The sequence below is a fragment of the Amphibalanus amphitrite genome, unplaced genomic scaffold (assembly GCF_019059575.1).
Source record: "Amphibalanus amphitrite isolate SeventyFive unplaced genomic scaffold, NRLGWU_Aamphi_draft 000457F_arrow, whole genome shotgun sequence".
Classification (NCBI taxonomy): Eukaryota; Metazoa; Arthropoda; class Thecostraca; order Balanomorpha; family Balanidae; genus Amphibalanus; species Amphibalanus amphitrite.
Window position 1 is genome coordinate 131937 of NW_024881951.1, and position 15621 is coordinate 147557.

At 47.4% G+C, this 15621-nt stretch overlaps 1 protein-coding gene across 1 annotated transcript; it reads right to left on the reverse strand.

The window, feature by feature from the left end:
• Nucleotides 1–2161: 2161 nt before the first annotated feature.
• LOC122391833 (prion-like-(Q/N-rich) domain-bearing protein 25) lies at nt 2162–3943 on the reverse strand. Its single transcript, XM_043386132.1, has one exon. The coding sequence runs from the start codon at nt 3941–3943 to the stop codon at nt 2162–2164; it is 1782 nt and encodes a 593-aa protein (XP_043242067.1).
• Between the last annotated feature and the right edge of the window lie 11678 nt (nt 3944–15621).

Below are 15621 nucleotides of genomic sequence, written 5' to 3' on the forward strand. Positions count from 1 at the left end.
AAAACATTTTTGCTGGTAGATGTATTAACAACACATATTGAACTGATGACAAGCTAGGCAGCGCGATTAACCCGGCCGGGCCCGGGGGTAATCCCAACCACCGCAGCCCGGGGGGGGGCGTTTTTCGCCCCCCCCTGTCTAACTCCGTAAATAAGGGAGCTACGGAAGCAAAAGCGATACCAAACGAAAGGTCCTTACGAGACGATTCTAATGCATCTAAAATTTTTGACCTCAGGTCAATTTTCAAGGTCAGAGGTCAAGGTCAAAGGCCAAAACCGGCACATGTGTAGTGATCTCAAAGTAAGCCTTCTAGAGGACGGCAAGCTGCATCAAACCGGCAAAATTGGGTGTCAAACAAAAGAAGAGAAGCTGAGGATTCTAAAAATGTGCTCCAAATCAAAGGTCAAGGTCAAGGTCACGCTCAAAATTGACCTCAAACTTGGCACTTTTTCGCACATCTTGCGTGCTAACTTCCAAGATGTTTTGAAATGTTTTGAGGCTTATCAGTTCCCTATTTGTGGTTCATCTTACGATACAAGGCTGCTCAAAGGTCAAGGTCACAGAAGAGTATCCCTGCTAGAGGCTATTTCACTGATTCAAGTTAGTAATAATAAATAAGACAATTTTGCCATCCGGAAGCTGTAAATGAAGGCTTAGAGGAAAATAAATGCCAGATTCGTGATCAGCGGGTACAAATCCATCATAAACGACCTTTCATGTGTCAAGGTCAACCAGAGGTCATTCGAGGTCACATGAGGTCAACATGAAACTTGACCTTTTCCGAACAAAATATATATCATTCGACGCGGCTTGACAAGGCGAATGCGATGGTACCACTGCCGTAGCTCTAGGACCATTTTTGTCGAAGTTATTTGCGAAAAACTAAAACCACATTTCGGGGTCGTTGACCTGACCTCTGACCTCAGGTCACCAAAACTATTTTTCTATTTTTCTCTAGGTCAAACGCTACACAGCCGTGCTCGTAATTTGTCTTTATCTCCAAAACTCTATTTTTTGCAGCTATTTGAAGTTTGCGTCTGTGACGCCGATTTTTGCCGTGCAGGGGTCTAGCAAAATGGACCTTGTGACGTCATCAAGGGGGCTAGGTTCAAATTTTTTTACTTGAGAAGATGTAAAATTGATGGGAGAAAAGGTACTGAAAGTTTCGCCTTCCTATCCCTAAGCGTTCGGGAGTTATCGCAAATATTCGCCAGGGGGGGCGAAAAACGCCCCCCCCTGGCCCGCGAGGGTTAATGATATGCAAAAGCAAGCATGGAAGTATGCTTACGAAAGGTATGCTTATTCAACCGTTTGGCGATTTTTGAAACATTTAGATTTTTGTGACGAAAAATACCGTGTGGCTGGTTGAATAAGATGTCCATATCTTAAAAATAGCTCTTTTGTCTAAACTTTCACTTACATGAATGAGGAAAAGGCTATATAGAAAAACAGTTATGCAAAGTTCCCCGTTGCTAGCGCTAACGTTTCCTGATATTAAAAAAAAAATGATGAAGATGGGATTCGATCCCCTTCCCGTTTCAGGCGGTCGCTGAATAACACAATGTTTCGCTAGTAAATGTATTAACAACACATATTGCAGGCATTACAAGCTAAGCAACACAACTAATGACACAAATACAAAAGCAAACATGAATGGGACAACAACGTAGTTGGTGTAGCATGGACGAACTGGAGCAACAGGGACAGTTAGCGTTAGATACTTCAAGAGCAATGTAACTTTCCAATAATTCAGCTGGCTAAAAAAAATGTTCAGCTTCATTCTACCCAAGCGATGCATAACATAAACGTTGACAATATAACAAGAAGCAACGATAAACTGTGCCGAGAAGCATTGACGACAAGTACATTTGTACGAAGGACAAGACGAAATGGCAACACGGCAGCATGTAAGACAACAACCTGGACCTCGACATCTCAAACAATAGCGCAATTGCAGTCAGAAAATCGCAACAAATTGGTCTTCACCTCTCAATTTAGACCTTATTAAAGCTGACAAGAATTCCAAAAATAGTGATCTGAAACGATGGCAGCGTCTGTATAGCTATAAGTACGACGTCAAAGTTCGACGAAAAAATTGATGTGGCCTTCCTCAAGCAATTGACAGAGGGAAATCAAGGTAAAGATTTGAAGTTCCGATCTGTTACACGCAGATGTTGGGTGTGACCGTTCCACACGCTGCTGACGCACACTGGCTGTCGAACACACAGGGCATCAGGGTGGCCACCGTTCCCAGAGTACAGACCATCGGAGTACCGGCACAGTTGTTGCTCTGGCAGTCGGAATTCGCGGTGCATGTGATGCCGAGTTCAAGGAGAGGAGCGGCGCACTGCATGTTGATACATCTCATCGAGGCGCACATCTCGTTCGTTGTGCACATGCCTCCCTGAGGGGTGAGAGTGGTTGGCGCCAAGGTGGTTGCCGCGGTGGTGGTGACGCCCGGAGCCACGGTGGGGGTCACCACCGGCACCGCACACACGTTCATCACGCAGTTGTTGGACTGGCAGTCGTCGTTGTCCATGCAGACGCCGCTGATGCCGTTACGAGTGGCGGCGCAACGCTGGAGCACGCAGTTGCCCGAGGCGCATTCTGTGGGCATGCTGCAGGCAGCGCCGTTGGCCAGTTGGGTTCCAGCGCCGGCGGCGGAACAGAGTCCGTTAACGCAGTTTCCCAACAGGCACTGGGCAGATGTTATGCAGGGTTGCTGGTTGGCAAGCTTGGTCACACACTCGTTGCCGTTGGCAGTAGTCATGCAGAATTGCGTGAGCTGGTTGCATCCCTCGCTGGAGAAAGGAGTAGGACATTCGTTGGCTTTGCAAACTCCGTTCCGGCAGAGACCAGACTTGCATTCGGCATTCTGGTGACACTGCTCATTGTTCTTCCTCTTGTCCATGCACACGTTGCCGTAAGGAGCCGGGCTGCAGAACTGGGTCGGAAGACAGCGCTCCTCCATGTAGGCGTGCGGGCACTTGTCCTCAATGCAGACGCCGCGGTCATCACAAACATTGGACTTGCACTGCAGGCGAGACGAGCAGGGAGATCCCTTGTCTTTCTTGGCCACGCAAATGTGGCCGTGCTCCCCCGGAGAGCAGTACTGCGTGGACATGCAGTCGATGGACATGTCAATCGTCGGACAGGCGTCGGCCTTGCACTTCCTGTTACGGCAAGTGTCGGAGAGACACTGGGTCTTCACAGTGCAAGTGTCTCCAACCTGCAGTTTCGGCTTGCAGATGTTGCCGTCGGGTCCTGAGCCGCAATACTGGTTCTCCGGACATCCAATCTGCTCCAGCAGCATGGGACAGAGATCTCTCTTTGACTTGGCGTGGCAGCGGTAACCCACCTTGGTGGCCACACACTCCTGACCGGCCGGACACCTCTCAAGCCCTCCAGTAGCATCACAATCATCTTTGGCGCACGTACCACGACGGCAGACCCCGCTGGTGCACTGATATCCCGTTTGGCAGGTCACTCCCTCCGGGTACTGGGCCTCGCAGTGGGTCTGACCTCCGGCAGACACGGCACAAACGTGACCGGCCGGACAGCCGCGGGTGAAGAGAGGTACGGGACAGATACGTTGTACTTTGTGTGGTTTGTGAGGCTTCTGCTGCTTGGCCACGTAAATGACGTTGGGCGTAGTTGGAGGAGCGGCTACAACCACTGGTACCTGTACAGGTACTTGAACCTTCTCCTCCTCTCCGTACCCGCCCAAGCTACTGCCGAAGCTGGACAGAGACTGTCCCAGACTGGAGACACCAGCACCGGCCAGTGCCGCAGGTCCCGCTAGCAGCTTGCTCAGGAAGAAGAGGCGACTCTGTCGGCTGGAGCCCTCCTCACCTTTCTCTGTGGCCTCCTTAGCAGCGGTCTCTTTGGCTGCGGCCAGAGAGCACGCCGCCAGGGCCACCACGAGCGCAGTGAAGGTCTTCATCGCAGGGCACCAAGCAGCCGTGGAGTGAAGACGGTTTCCTACCGGAGCTGCCGGGGCTGAGTGTGACCTACACACCTTACCGCCCGCTTATATACTCATCCGAGACCAGTTTGGAGCCGATACGTCGGGCTGGGAAACGGCAAACCGGGTCTGGTGCCTGCGACGGCGCCTGCTGAAAACCACGACACCCAATCAGAACTGCCTCCCGGTGTCAGCACGATAGCTTTCACATTTTGAACAACCCGAGCCCCCCTCCTCCTCTTCTGTCATCGTCCCCCCCCCCACCCTGACACAGCGCTGAAACCGGGTTCGGAGATTAGGTTGAAGCTGCCTGTCACTATCAATTCACTCGTTATTTTGCTGACAGAATAGTCGGTATGACTGGTAGGTTTGGTGTTGGCTGCCAGTGGGGTGGCGGGGTCCGGCGCGGACGGATGTGCTTAGACGCGCTCTGCCGAAACACTGTCAGGGATTCAAGATAGAGAGATAAATGGAGATTGAGGATTTATAGATCATCCGGTGTTGAGGTTGTTAAGTTGATAAAGATGAAACATGCAGAGGTTAATGGAGTATCAAGAGCAAAAGATCAATAGAGATCAAGATATCAGATACTGAATAGTGCCCGTTCAAGGGAGCGCCTTTGGACCAACTATTTTGGGTAAGTGTGGGATTTTTGGTGAGAGGTTGTAACGAAGCCTTTGCTCACGTAGCCATAAATCTGTTGTTGTTCTATATAAATTAATTACAACCCTAAAAGTCAGTTTTGTGACATGCAAGTCCATAATAGCATACATTGAAGCGCTTAGAAGCTTAACCCTCGCCCTGGCAGGGGGGTTGATGCAACCCCCCCTAAGGTTTTTCAAAGATAGCGTAAAAACGGCGGCGCGATGCGCCGTCAAATTTGGCACAGCCTATGGGGCAACTTTTCGACGTATGTCCTGAAAATTTCAGGTCCGGGTGACTTTGGGTCAGGTCACCAGGTCAGAAAAACCGGTACAAGGTCATGGTCAAATTTCAATTTTCTTTTTGCAACTGTGCAACTCACAGTCTTTGACTGATTTCCTTCAAACTTTCAGGATGTGCTAAGTTCACCGAGTTGTATAACATATATTTTGAGTTTTTCGATGTCACTGACCTGAGGTCAGTTAGGGGTCATTACGTCGTAATGTTAAGCCTATGGGAAAATAATAAATTCGGAAAATACTGGAGATATCCGCTTCGTTCTATCACTTTTTTGCTTTGAAACCACAGTACTTAAGAGCAGGTCACTTGGTGCTTCTTTGTTTGGTGTACTTATCCATGGGTCAGGTCAAATGAGCTCAACTGAGGTCAAATGACGTTTTACCAATAACTTGACACATAATGACTCTAGAGCTTAAAAATGGTGTCATGGTGTTTCTGGTGATTAGCCGAATCGAATGATATGCGATATGATGCAATTTGGTTAACTTAAACTTAATTAATTAATTAAAGTTTACTTAGAAATTAAGAAAACAACTTTAAGTACACTTAAGCAAGCAAAAAAGTATATCATTCGATGCGCCTTGACATGCTGAGTTCACTGGTGCTTTTTTCTATCTTAATTAGATAAAAAATTATAACCGAAAAACGTTTGACCTGTTTTTAGCAAAGTTTTTCCATTTATACCCCCTTCCTTAACCCCCCTAAATATTGACCTAGAGCAACCAAACTTGCACAGGGGTGAGAACTGCAGGGGGCCCACCTAGCTACCAAATTTCGTGTTTCTAGGTGCCATAGGAGCCAATCACGAGGGGGTCGCATCAGCCCCCCCCCTGCCAGGCCGTGTCATGAAAAATACCCTGCCAGAGCGAGGTTTAACAGCATATTGATCTTTTATATCCGTGTATTTTGGTAAAAGTTTTAGATGAAGGTGTGTCATTAGCAACCGGGGTTTGGCTGCTGAACGGTCGTTGGTTTTTGAACAGGGGTATTATGGTGATCGATCAAGTACGTCCTGCTTTTTCCGTGCAATGAACTACACTTTTACGAATTACTTATACAAGCTGTTCATATTACTTTTTGCTTCGTGATAAATTAACCCTCGCCGGACCTATTGGTTTTCTACATACGCGCCGGCCGAGGGGGGGGGGGCGGGTACGACCCCCCCTCGCCGTTTCGCCCCTGGTGGAGCTAGCGCGTCGCGGAAAAAACGAGTGTGTGCGCCGTTACGAGACGCAGAGATTGGTACCCGATTTTAAGGTCCTAGGTCAACTGGTGACCTCTGAGGTCAGGTCAAGTGCCCCAAGGTACGGTTCAGTTTTTGGTGAATAACTTCGCAAAAAACGGCCGCAGAGCCGCGATTTTGGCAGCATCGTGTTCGCCTCGCTCGGGCGCGTCGAATGATATACTTTTTGTTCAGGTCAGGTCAACTTGGGGTATTGACCTCAGGTCAAGGTCAGGTCAGCACCCTAAGGTCACGAAGTTGGTCGAAAGGGGTCATGTCGCATATCATTCGCTTCGGCAGGTCTTCCTGAGTCCATTGGTGGCTTTCCCGACTCGCTAGCTCAATTTGATCAAGAGTTATTGACGAAAAACCAATATGACCTTGATGACGTCATAAATGACGTCACGCAAGGTCAACATTGCAAAAGTGACGCATCTAACCTTGCAAGGAGTGCAGCAAATCACGATTCTGTGTGCTTGAGATAGTTGGAGATCGTTCCCGGCGCCAGAATAGCAGTTTGAATTTTTCCCCATTGACTTATAATGGTGAGGTCACGAAAATGACCTGACCTCATATGACCTTTAGGAAAAATCCGAGATATACAAGTTGTGAGACTCATAATGGATACTAGATCCTGCAAGTTTCATTTCCCTGTGACATCTCCTCTGGCAGTGAGGGCGTTGCGAAGTTGCGACATCTGAAGACCGTGCAGAGGTTCACTTATGACGTCATAGGTCAGTGACCTGACCTGACCCAAAAATGCGGTTGGTGTCAAAAGATGCGGCTTGGATCAAAGGTCAGGTATGCCAAGTTTCAGCTGTCTATCGCCAGCGTGTTCGGCGCTATCGCGAAAAAAACCCTATGGGGGGGGGGGGCGGCACCCGCCCCCCCCCTCGGCCGGCGAGGGTTAAGTTTCTATTGGTTGTAGTGCTCCTTCATTTGTAACAAAAATCGGTCTATTACATTTCCATCGTGTTTGCTATTGTAGGAACATCATTCGGAATATTAGAACCACAGCAAACTAGTATACCTATATATTATTTCTACTTAATATTCTCACTCAATCATATGATAGCCCACGTCATATATTACTAGAATAGATGTTATTACTATTGATAATAATATCATTTTAAAATCTTTATATCCTCTATAATGTCAGAGAATCTCATATTTTTCCTTACACATGTTTTATTACATAACTAGAGGGACAGCATTACGCGCAGCGTAATGAATCGATTTTCATTCAAATCGGCCCAGTAGCGGCCGAGTTATTGCCAGAATAGATTTGACGTCTCCTCCTGGCCGGTGCGTGGTGCCCTGTTCCGGTGTTCATTGCCAAAGGTCAGTGACCTGCCGGCTCTGGTTTCGCTCAGTTTTGCAAGCGAAGAAACTGAGCCTAAGGCGCGTGCCGTCTGATCGGCGCCGGTCGCGGCCCAAAATCCCGCAAAGATGCGCCCGCCACGTGCAAACCGGCGAGCGCACCCCACCAAAATTTAACCCTCGCCCTGGCAGGGGGAGTCGATGCGACCCCCCTAAGGTTTTTCGAAGATAGCGTAAAAACGGCGGCGCGCAGCGCCGCCAAATTTGGCACAGCCTATGGGGCAACCTTTTTTACATATGACCTGAAAATTTCAGGTCCGGGTGACCTTGGGTCAGGTCACCAGGTCAGAAAAACCGGTACAAGGTCATGGTCAAATTTCAATTTTCTTTTTGCACCTGTCCAACTCACACTTTTGGACTGATTTCCTTCAAACTTTCAGGATGTGCTGAGTTCACCGAGTTGTATAACATATAGTTCGGGTTTTTTGAGGTCACTGACCTGAGGTCAGTTAGAGGTCATTACGTCGTAATGTTAAGCCTATGGGAAAATACTAAATTCGGAAAATACTGGAGATATCCGCTTCGTTCTATCACTTTCGTGCTTTGAAACCACAGTACATAACATCAGGTCACTTGGTGCTTCTTTTTTGGTGTGCTTATCCATGGGTCAGGTCAAATGAGGTCAACTGAGGTCAAATGACGTTTTTGCCAATAACTTGGCACATAATGACGCTAGAGCTTGAAAAATGGTATCATTGTGTTCCTGAAGATCAGCCGAATCGAATGATATGCGATATGATGCAATTTGGTTAACTTGAACTTAATTAATTAATTAAAGTTTACTTAAAATTTAAGAAAAACTTTAAGTACACTTAAGCAAGCTAAAAAGTATATCATTCGAATTGCCTTGACGTGCTGAGTTCACTGGTGCTTTTCTTTTTGCTCTATCTTAATTAGATCAAAAGTTATCAGCGAAAAACTTTTGACCTGTTTTTAGCGAAATTTTTACATTTATACCCCCCAAAACCCCCCTAAATATTGACCTAGGGCAACCAAATTTGCACAGGGGCGAGAACTCCAGGGGGTTCACCTACCTACCAAATTTGGTGTTTCTAGGTGCCATAGGAGCCAATCGCGAGGGGGGGGATGTCGCATCGCCCCCCCCCTGCCACACACACAGAAATATTGAGCGGAAAAACGGTGTAATTGAAAGTACCAAAAGGAACATTTTTTTGGTGTAAAATTACTCTGTTTTCTTGGTAAAAGAACACTTATATGTGTGTTTCGCTAGCTTTGGAGTGTTTCACTATTGTGTAGGAGAACCGCTTTCAGTGTAACTTTACCGCGAATCTCGCGTTACATTTACGCACAAATATGTGTTTTTGGTAAAAAGTACCAAAAGGAACACTCGTGTGGTAATCGTACACAAATTCATGGCGGTAAATTTACAGAAATATAACGGTTATTGTAACGATTTTTTCTGGTAAAGCTAATGTTGGGCCCGCAAAATTTGTAACGGCGACACGTGGCGGGACGTTGTCGCCAGCCGCAAGCCTAGCTAAATGGAACGAAACATTGTGATGATCAATGCCTACCCCATGCTGCAAACACGTATATTTGTTTGTTTGTCGTTTATTTATAAGAATCGACATCACATCTGACGAAAATAAAAGTTAGATTAGCGCAAAAGCACAACCTTATCGTATACATAAGCTGATATTTCATAATGCGTGGGGCGCCGCTACAGGCCGTAGCCACCGCCCGTCTCCCGTCAACTGCCCGCAATTAATAAATAAAAATATGTTATCTGTACGCACTCTTTCACTGTGCCAAAATTATCGTTCATTTAATTAGCCATCGGCTCTCTATTGCCTATCTGGCAAAATATTAGTATAACTATAGGTACCTAATCAACCCTAGAAAAGCATGAAAGTGCATCCATTATTTTCATAACACGACAGCAGCTCAGTTGAAAAAATTACAAGCCCACCTTAGCACTCCGACAAAGCTGGATAATTTCCAGCAGCTCCTCTAATGTCGCTCCGCTTCAGATTTCAGACTCGGTCTTGATTGCAGTTATCAGACGATGACCACAATGCAGTATTTCACTTATTATTTGCACTTATTCACTCATTACTCAGCTTATTATCCAACTAGATAGGCACCACAGCACTGTTTTATCTCACTGATCGCACAAGAATGGGCAAACCCACTCTGCGCACTGCAGCCACAACACTCCCCCGCCGGCCCCCGCGGTCCCCGGCGCACAACTGACAGATTGCGAAAATGGCGCCGCCGCCGTCAGCGTGAGCTCAAAATTTCGCTAAATTTACACGGATCGACGTCACCGAACGGTGCTCTGGATGTGTACCGCAATTACCAGTGCGACACAACACTCATTCGCGTATGGATACACTTGCTTTGCATAGAAACATATCAGTTTGGTATTTGAACATCTGTTATGCTGTTACGTTATCCTGTTTTGCGTAAAGATGCTTGTGTGGTGTAATAAAACTGCCGATGTTTGTAAGTTAACCAATAAACGTCGTATAAAAACAAACTTATTCTTGATGCCTTTACTCATTATGGCGTTGTGCAACGGATACCTTGCTTATTTATCACGAAAATACTTAAACTAAAGATATTTTACTAAGTGAAGCAAAACTTTGAAGCTATCTGAACTATTTACGAGTATATTGAACTTGACATCGCTCAATATTTCTGTGTGTGAGGCCGTGTTATGGAAAAGGCCCTGCCAGGGCGAGGGTTAACCCTCGCATGTGTAGGAGGGGGGGGGTCGGATGGACCCCCCCATGGTTTTTCGCGAATAACTCGCGTAAAAAGCGGCCGATCGCGACGAAACTTTCAGTACCCTCGCATTGATCAATTTTACACCTACCCTGAAAATTTCATGACCCTGACCCAAATGACCTTTGACCTGTGACCTCTTTTCCGAGACCATGTTTGGCCGGAATCGCGATTTCGCGTATGTCGGCTCGCACTAGCCGCGTGTTTGCAAGCTTTTCGTGGTTTCAAACGTTCAAACATGTGATTTGATGTTACTCCCGTGTGTGTCAAGGTCACCTGAAGGTCAGGTCAGGTCATTGACCTTTGGTGACCTCGGGTGACCTCGGGTCACTTTTTCGAGTTTTACATGTTTCTAGGCTAGTTTTTGGAGCTGAATTCGAATTTAGCAACCATTTGAACATTTACGAAGTAGTTTTGGTAACTTCGTAACATGTTACGAAGCTGTCAGAGGCGGTTGACACGTACTACGAATACCCGTCACGACGCCTACTGGTTGACCTGACCTGACCTGACCCGACCTGGTCTAAATGCTTCAAGACATCATCTGTGATCAAAACTAACACGATATTCGTGATCAGCACCCCGAAAAACCCCTTAGCAGCCACACTTTACGACTTTCTAACAGGTCCCGATTTTCCCGACTTTGGGTCATTGACCTGACCTGGAAGGTCAACCAATGACCTAGGACCTTAAAATTGGGTATCATCGGCTTCCTCTCGTCACGGGCAACACGCTCGTTTTTTCCGCGAAGCTCTAGCTCGATCAGGGGCCAAACGGCAAGGGGGGGTCCAACCGACCCCCCCCCCTACATATTAGAAGCTGGCAAACGCCGCACACATGCGAGGGTTAATACGACAAACAGATGCACGCGTCCGACTTGCGTCGAAAATTTCACCCCCGCAGCCCGCACCGTTCCGGAGCAATAGCCCGCCAAGCGTGACTGACGCGTTACGTACAGACATTTTGATTTTTAGATAAGTAACTAGAGGGACAGCATTACGCGTAGCGTAATAAATCAATTTTCATTAAAATCGGCCCAGTAGTGGCCGAGTAATTGCAAGATTAATTTGGCGTCTCCTCTTGGCCGGCGGTGCCCTGTTCCGGTATTCATTGCCCAAGGTCAGTGACCTGCCGGCTCTGATTTCGCTCAGTTTTGCAAACGAAGAAACTGAGCCTAAGGCGCGTGCTCTCTGATCGGCGCCGGCCGCGGCCCAAAATGCGGCAAAGATGCACCCGCCACGTGCAAACCATCGAACCCACCCCCACCAAAATTTAATACGAGTTACGACAAATGGTTGCACGCACCCGACTCGGCCCGAAAATTTCACCCCCGCAACACATACCTACAGTCGCCTCGCAACAGCCCGCCAAAGGGAATTGACGCGTTACATACATACAGACATTTTGATTTTTATATGTGTAAATATCACCATATAGGTGTCAAAGGTATCATTTTGCAATCGAGTGTGTGCGAGTGTTTATCATATTATGTCGTGGTAGTAAAATCGGTACATTTTTTACCATCAAACAATTTTTTTGATATGATGTTTTACCATCATATTAACCCGCGCCCCGTAGGGGGTGCGGCCGAAACGCTCCCCCTGTCCTTTTCCGTCGATATCTCCTAAACGGCTGGAGATATCGCCACCAAACTTTCAGGGCCCCTCCGAGCAACATTTGGACCAAAAAGTTTTCCAGAGCCTATGATAGGTTGGCCACAAATGACGTCAGAATGACGTCATGTTCTGCCATTTTCGACCGAAAAAAGACCTTCGCGAGAAGAGCTGTCATGCCTACAGCTTAGAGGATACAGAAAAATGATAAAGACATAAAATGTGTAAAATTAACAGGGCTACAAAAACGTGATCTCGGATTTTTGAAATTTTTGAGTTTTGATCCCAAAAAAATGAAAAATTCGATTTTTTGTAAATATTAGCCAACACATCCAAAAAGTTGATTTTCGAAAAAAAGTGGAATATATGTGATAGTGCCTACCGTCTTATATCTACATACCAAATTTCAGATCGATATCTCGTTTTTTGGCCAAGTTATAGCGAAAAAAACGTCAAAAATGATGTTGTCTAATTTTCAAAATCAATTTTTGGTAATTCTAGACCACGTAGGGCAAAACAAAGACTACCATTGGACTCCCTGCGACGAGCTGCATCGAATCGATACCCTTCTTATTCAAAAATATCAACTTTGAAATTTGACCTAATATGACCTGACCTTGACCTGACCTTCACCAAAACGTGACCTAAGCTGGCCCCAAAGACTGCCTGACCCACATAATCGCGTTTGTCATGTAAAATGGACCATAAAACATGTATGACACGACACTTTCATATTGTGACCCCCAGGTGACCCCCAGTGAGCTGACCTCTGTGACCTGACCTGGTATCAGTGACCTCAGATAGCGAAGTATATGTTTGACGAACAATGTACCATCGATGGTTTTCAATAACTTACCAATTTACTCGATTTCACAACACATTTCTTGAAATGCCTGTGAACGGTGAAAATCCGACCTTTGACCTGACCTGTGACGTCATCGGTTTGACCTAGGTCAATGACATTTGGTCACAAGGTAGTTCCCGGGTGGGGCTAATGAACGCCGTTCGGCCGGTAAATTTCCGAGATCTTCGGGGGGGGGGGGGCAGAAACGCCCCCCCCCCCCTACGGGTGGTAGGGTCCGCCGGTAGCCCTACGCGGCTCGGGCTAAGACAAACGGGATAAGCTGCGTTCGAACTGCATTTTAAAACCCTATTTTATTTTGATTATATTCTTTAACCCGCGCCCCGTAGGAGGGGGGGGGGGGGCGAAACGGCCCCCTGTCCTTTTCCGTGGATATCTTCTAAACGGCTGCAGATATCGCCACCAAACTTTCAGGACTCCACCGGGCATCAATTTTACACATCGTGACCAACAATTTTCCACAGCCTCTGATAGGTTGGCTACAAATGACGTCAGAATGACGTCATGTTCTGCCGTTTTCGACTACAAAAAAGTTTCGCGAGTCGAAGTGCTGTCAAGTCTACAGCTTTGAATATACAGAAAAACGATGCAACATAAAAGGTGTAGAGTTGACAGGGCTACAAAGTTGCATTCTCGGATTTTTGAAACTTTTGGATTTCGCCCCACACAAATAAAACAGTTTTTTGTATATATTAGCCAAAAAGTCTGTTTTTTTATTTCGAGACAAACGGAATGTATATGATAATATTAACCGTCTTCTATCCGAATACCAAATTTCAGATCGATATCTCTTTTTTGGCCAGTTATAGGGAAAAAGAACATAACCTAGATTGGCCTGACCCACATAATCACATTTGTCATGTAAAATGGTCCATACAACATGCATCACATGATATTTCATATTGTGACCCTCAGGGACATGACCTCCTTGACCCCTGTGACGTCATCGGTTGGACCTTGGCCAATGAAATTTGGTCACAAGGTAGTTTTCGGTGGAGCTATCGATCGCTGTTTGAATTTTGAAAATCTTATTTATTTATTTACGATCTTAAGCCTCCACATGGTGGGTTTTAAAGCTTGCGTCAATATACATTGAAGCATCATGTATGGTATTGGTACCTACATACAAATTATGATCACATGGTTTCTACATACCTACATATTATTGTCACCGCACAAGAATCACAGCCTAACTATAAAACACTGTACCTCGCGACGCGTTCTACAGATTAATACACAAAGTTGATACAGAGTTAAAATGCAGTCATCACAGTGCAGAAGCTCACTTTGATCGCAGTCTCGCACGACACGTGGCGACAGTTACTGGCTCCCTGACAGCATCAGAGGCATCGTTCCAGCTCATAGCGGCCCGGAAACAAAAGTGCCGCCGGGCCCGCTCAGAGCGCACCTGGGGCAGCTCCAGGTGACCCGCCTCCGTAGCCCGGGTACAGCGGCTTGACACCCCACTGCGCCGTGTTAGCAGCTGTTTCAGTCTGACAGGAGCCAGATGCGAGTGTGTCAGCTTGTGGACGGTAATGATATCTCTCTCGCGTATGAGGGAGTCCACGCTCTGCCAGTCCAGTTGGGCTAGAAGTGGCGTAACGTGCGTCCGACGTGAACATCCCGACACGATCTGCGCGGCATGGTTTAGAATTTTCTGAACCCTATGTCTTTGGGTTTTATTACACCCGCCCCAAACAGTAGCGCAGTACAAAATGTGTGGGAACACCAGGGACTCGACGACTAGTTTTTTGACCGAACTCGGCAGCCGATGGGAGAATTTTGAGAGACCTGATAAGGTGCTGTAGCACCGGCGCACCACTAAGGACACGTGGTCCACCCACTGTAGGCGCGAGTCGAGCACCACTCCCAGCACCTTCACCTTCTCACATGGCTGAACTACTGCACCGGCAAACTGGATAGAAAAATCGGCTCCGTGATTTTTTCCGAACATGATCAGTTCTGTTTTTGACGGGTTTATCCTCAGGCTGTTTTGATTGTACCATGCCTGGACCACCCCGAGCATGACCTCTAGGTCGGCTGCGTGTTCTCCGATACTGGTCTGTCCACAGGTATTAATGAATTGTGTGTCGTCCGCGTACATAATCAGTCTGCCGCACGGTACGTGAGACGGAAGGTCGTTGGTAAAAACTGTAAAAAGTATCGGTCCAAGAATACTACCCTGTACCACACCGTGGGAAACCGGGAGGGACTCCGAGCCGCCCCTGACCGTCTGTTTGCGGTCACTGAGCCAGTCGGCAAACCACCAGGGGTCAATACCATACCAGCCCAGCTTCTCCACGAGCCGGCCATGCTCAACGCTGTCAAAAGCTTTAGAGGTGTCAGCAGCTATAAGAGAGACTACCTGCCCCCTGTCAACTTGAGAAGAAATGTAACTGACAGCGTCAAGCATGGCCGACTCCGTGGAGTGGGCCGGCCGGAAACCATGCTGCTCGGGGCAGATAATGTCACAGCTCGTAAGATACCACATCAGCTGATCACATATGACACGTTCGGCTAGCTTCGACACGGTAGGTAAAATTGACACAGGCCGGTAGTTGTTCTCGTCTAAAATGTCACCCGATTTAAACAGCGGCGTCACTGTGGCCACCTTCCACTCCGCCGGCACCACACCGTTCACGATAGAGCGGTTAATTACGTGCAGCAGGTGAGGGCCGACGACCGGAAACGTCAGCTTGAGCATGCTGACCGTGATGCCGTCCGGTCCGCTTGCCTTGGAGCAGTTCATCCGCTCTAGCGCACTGGAGAGCTCCGGCAGAGTGGCCGGTCTCACCCTGAATGCGCCGCTGCAGACACGGGGCGGCCGGGGTGACAGCTGTGGCCCGGCAGCCGCCACTGTACTCAGGGACGCAGCGATACTGGGGCCAAC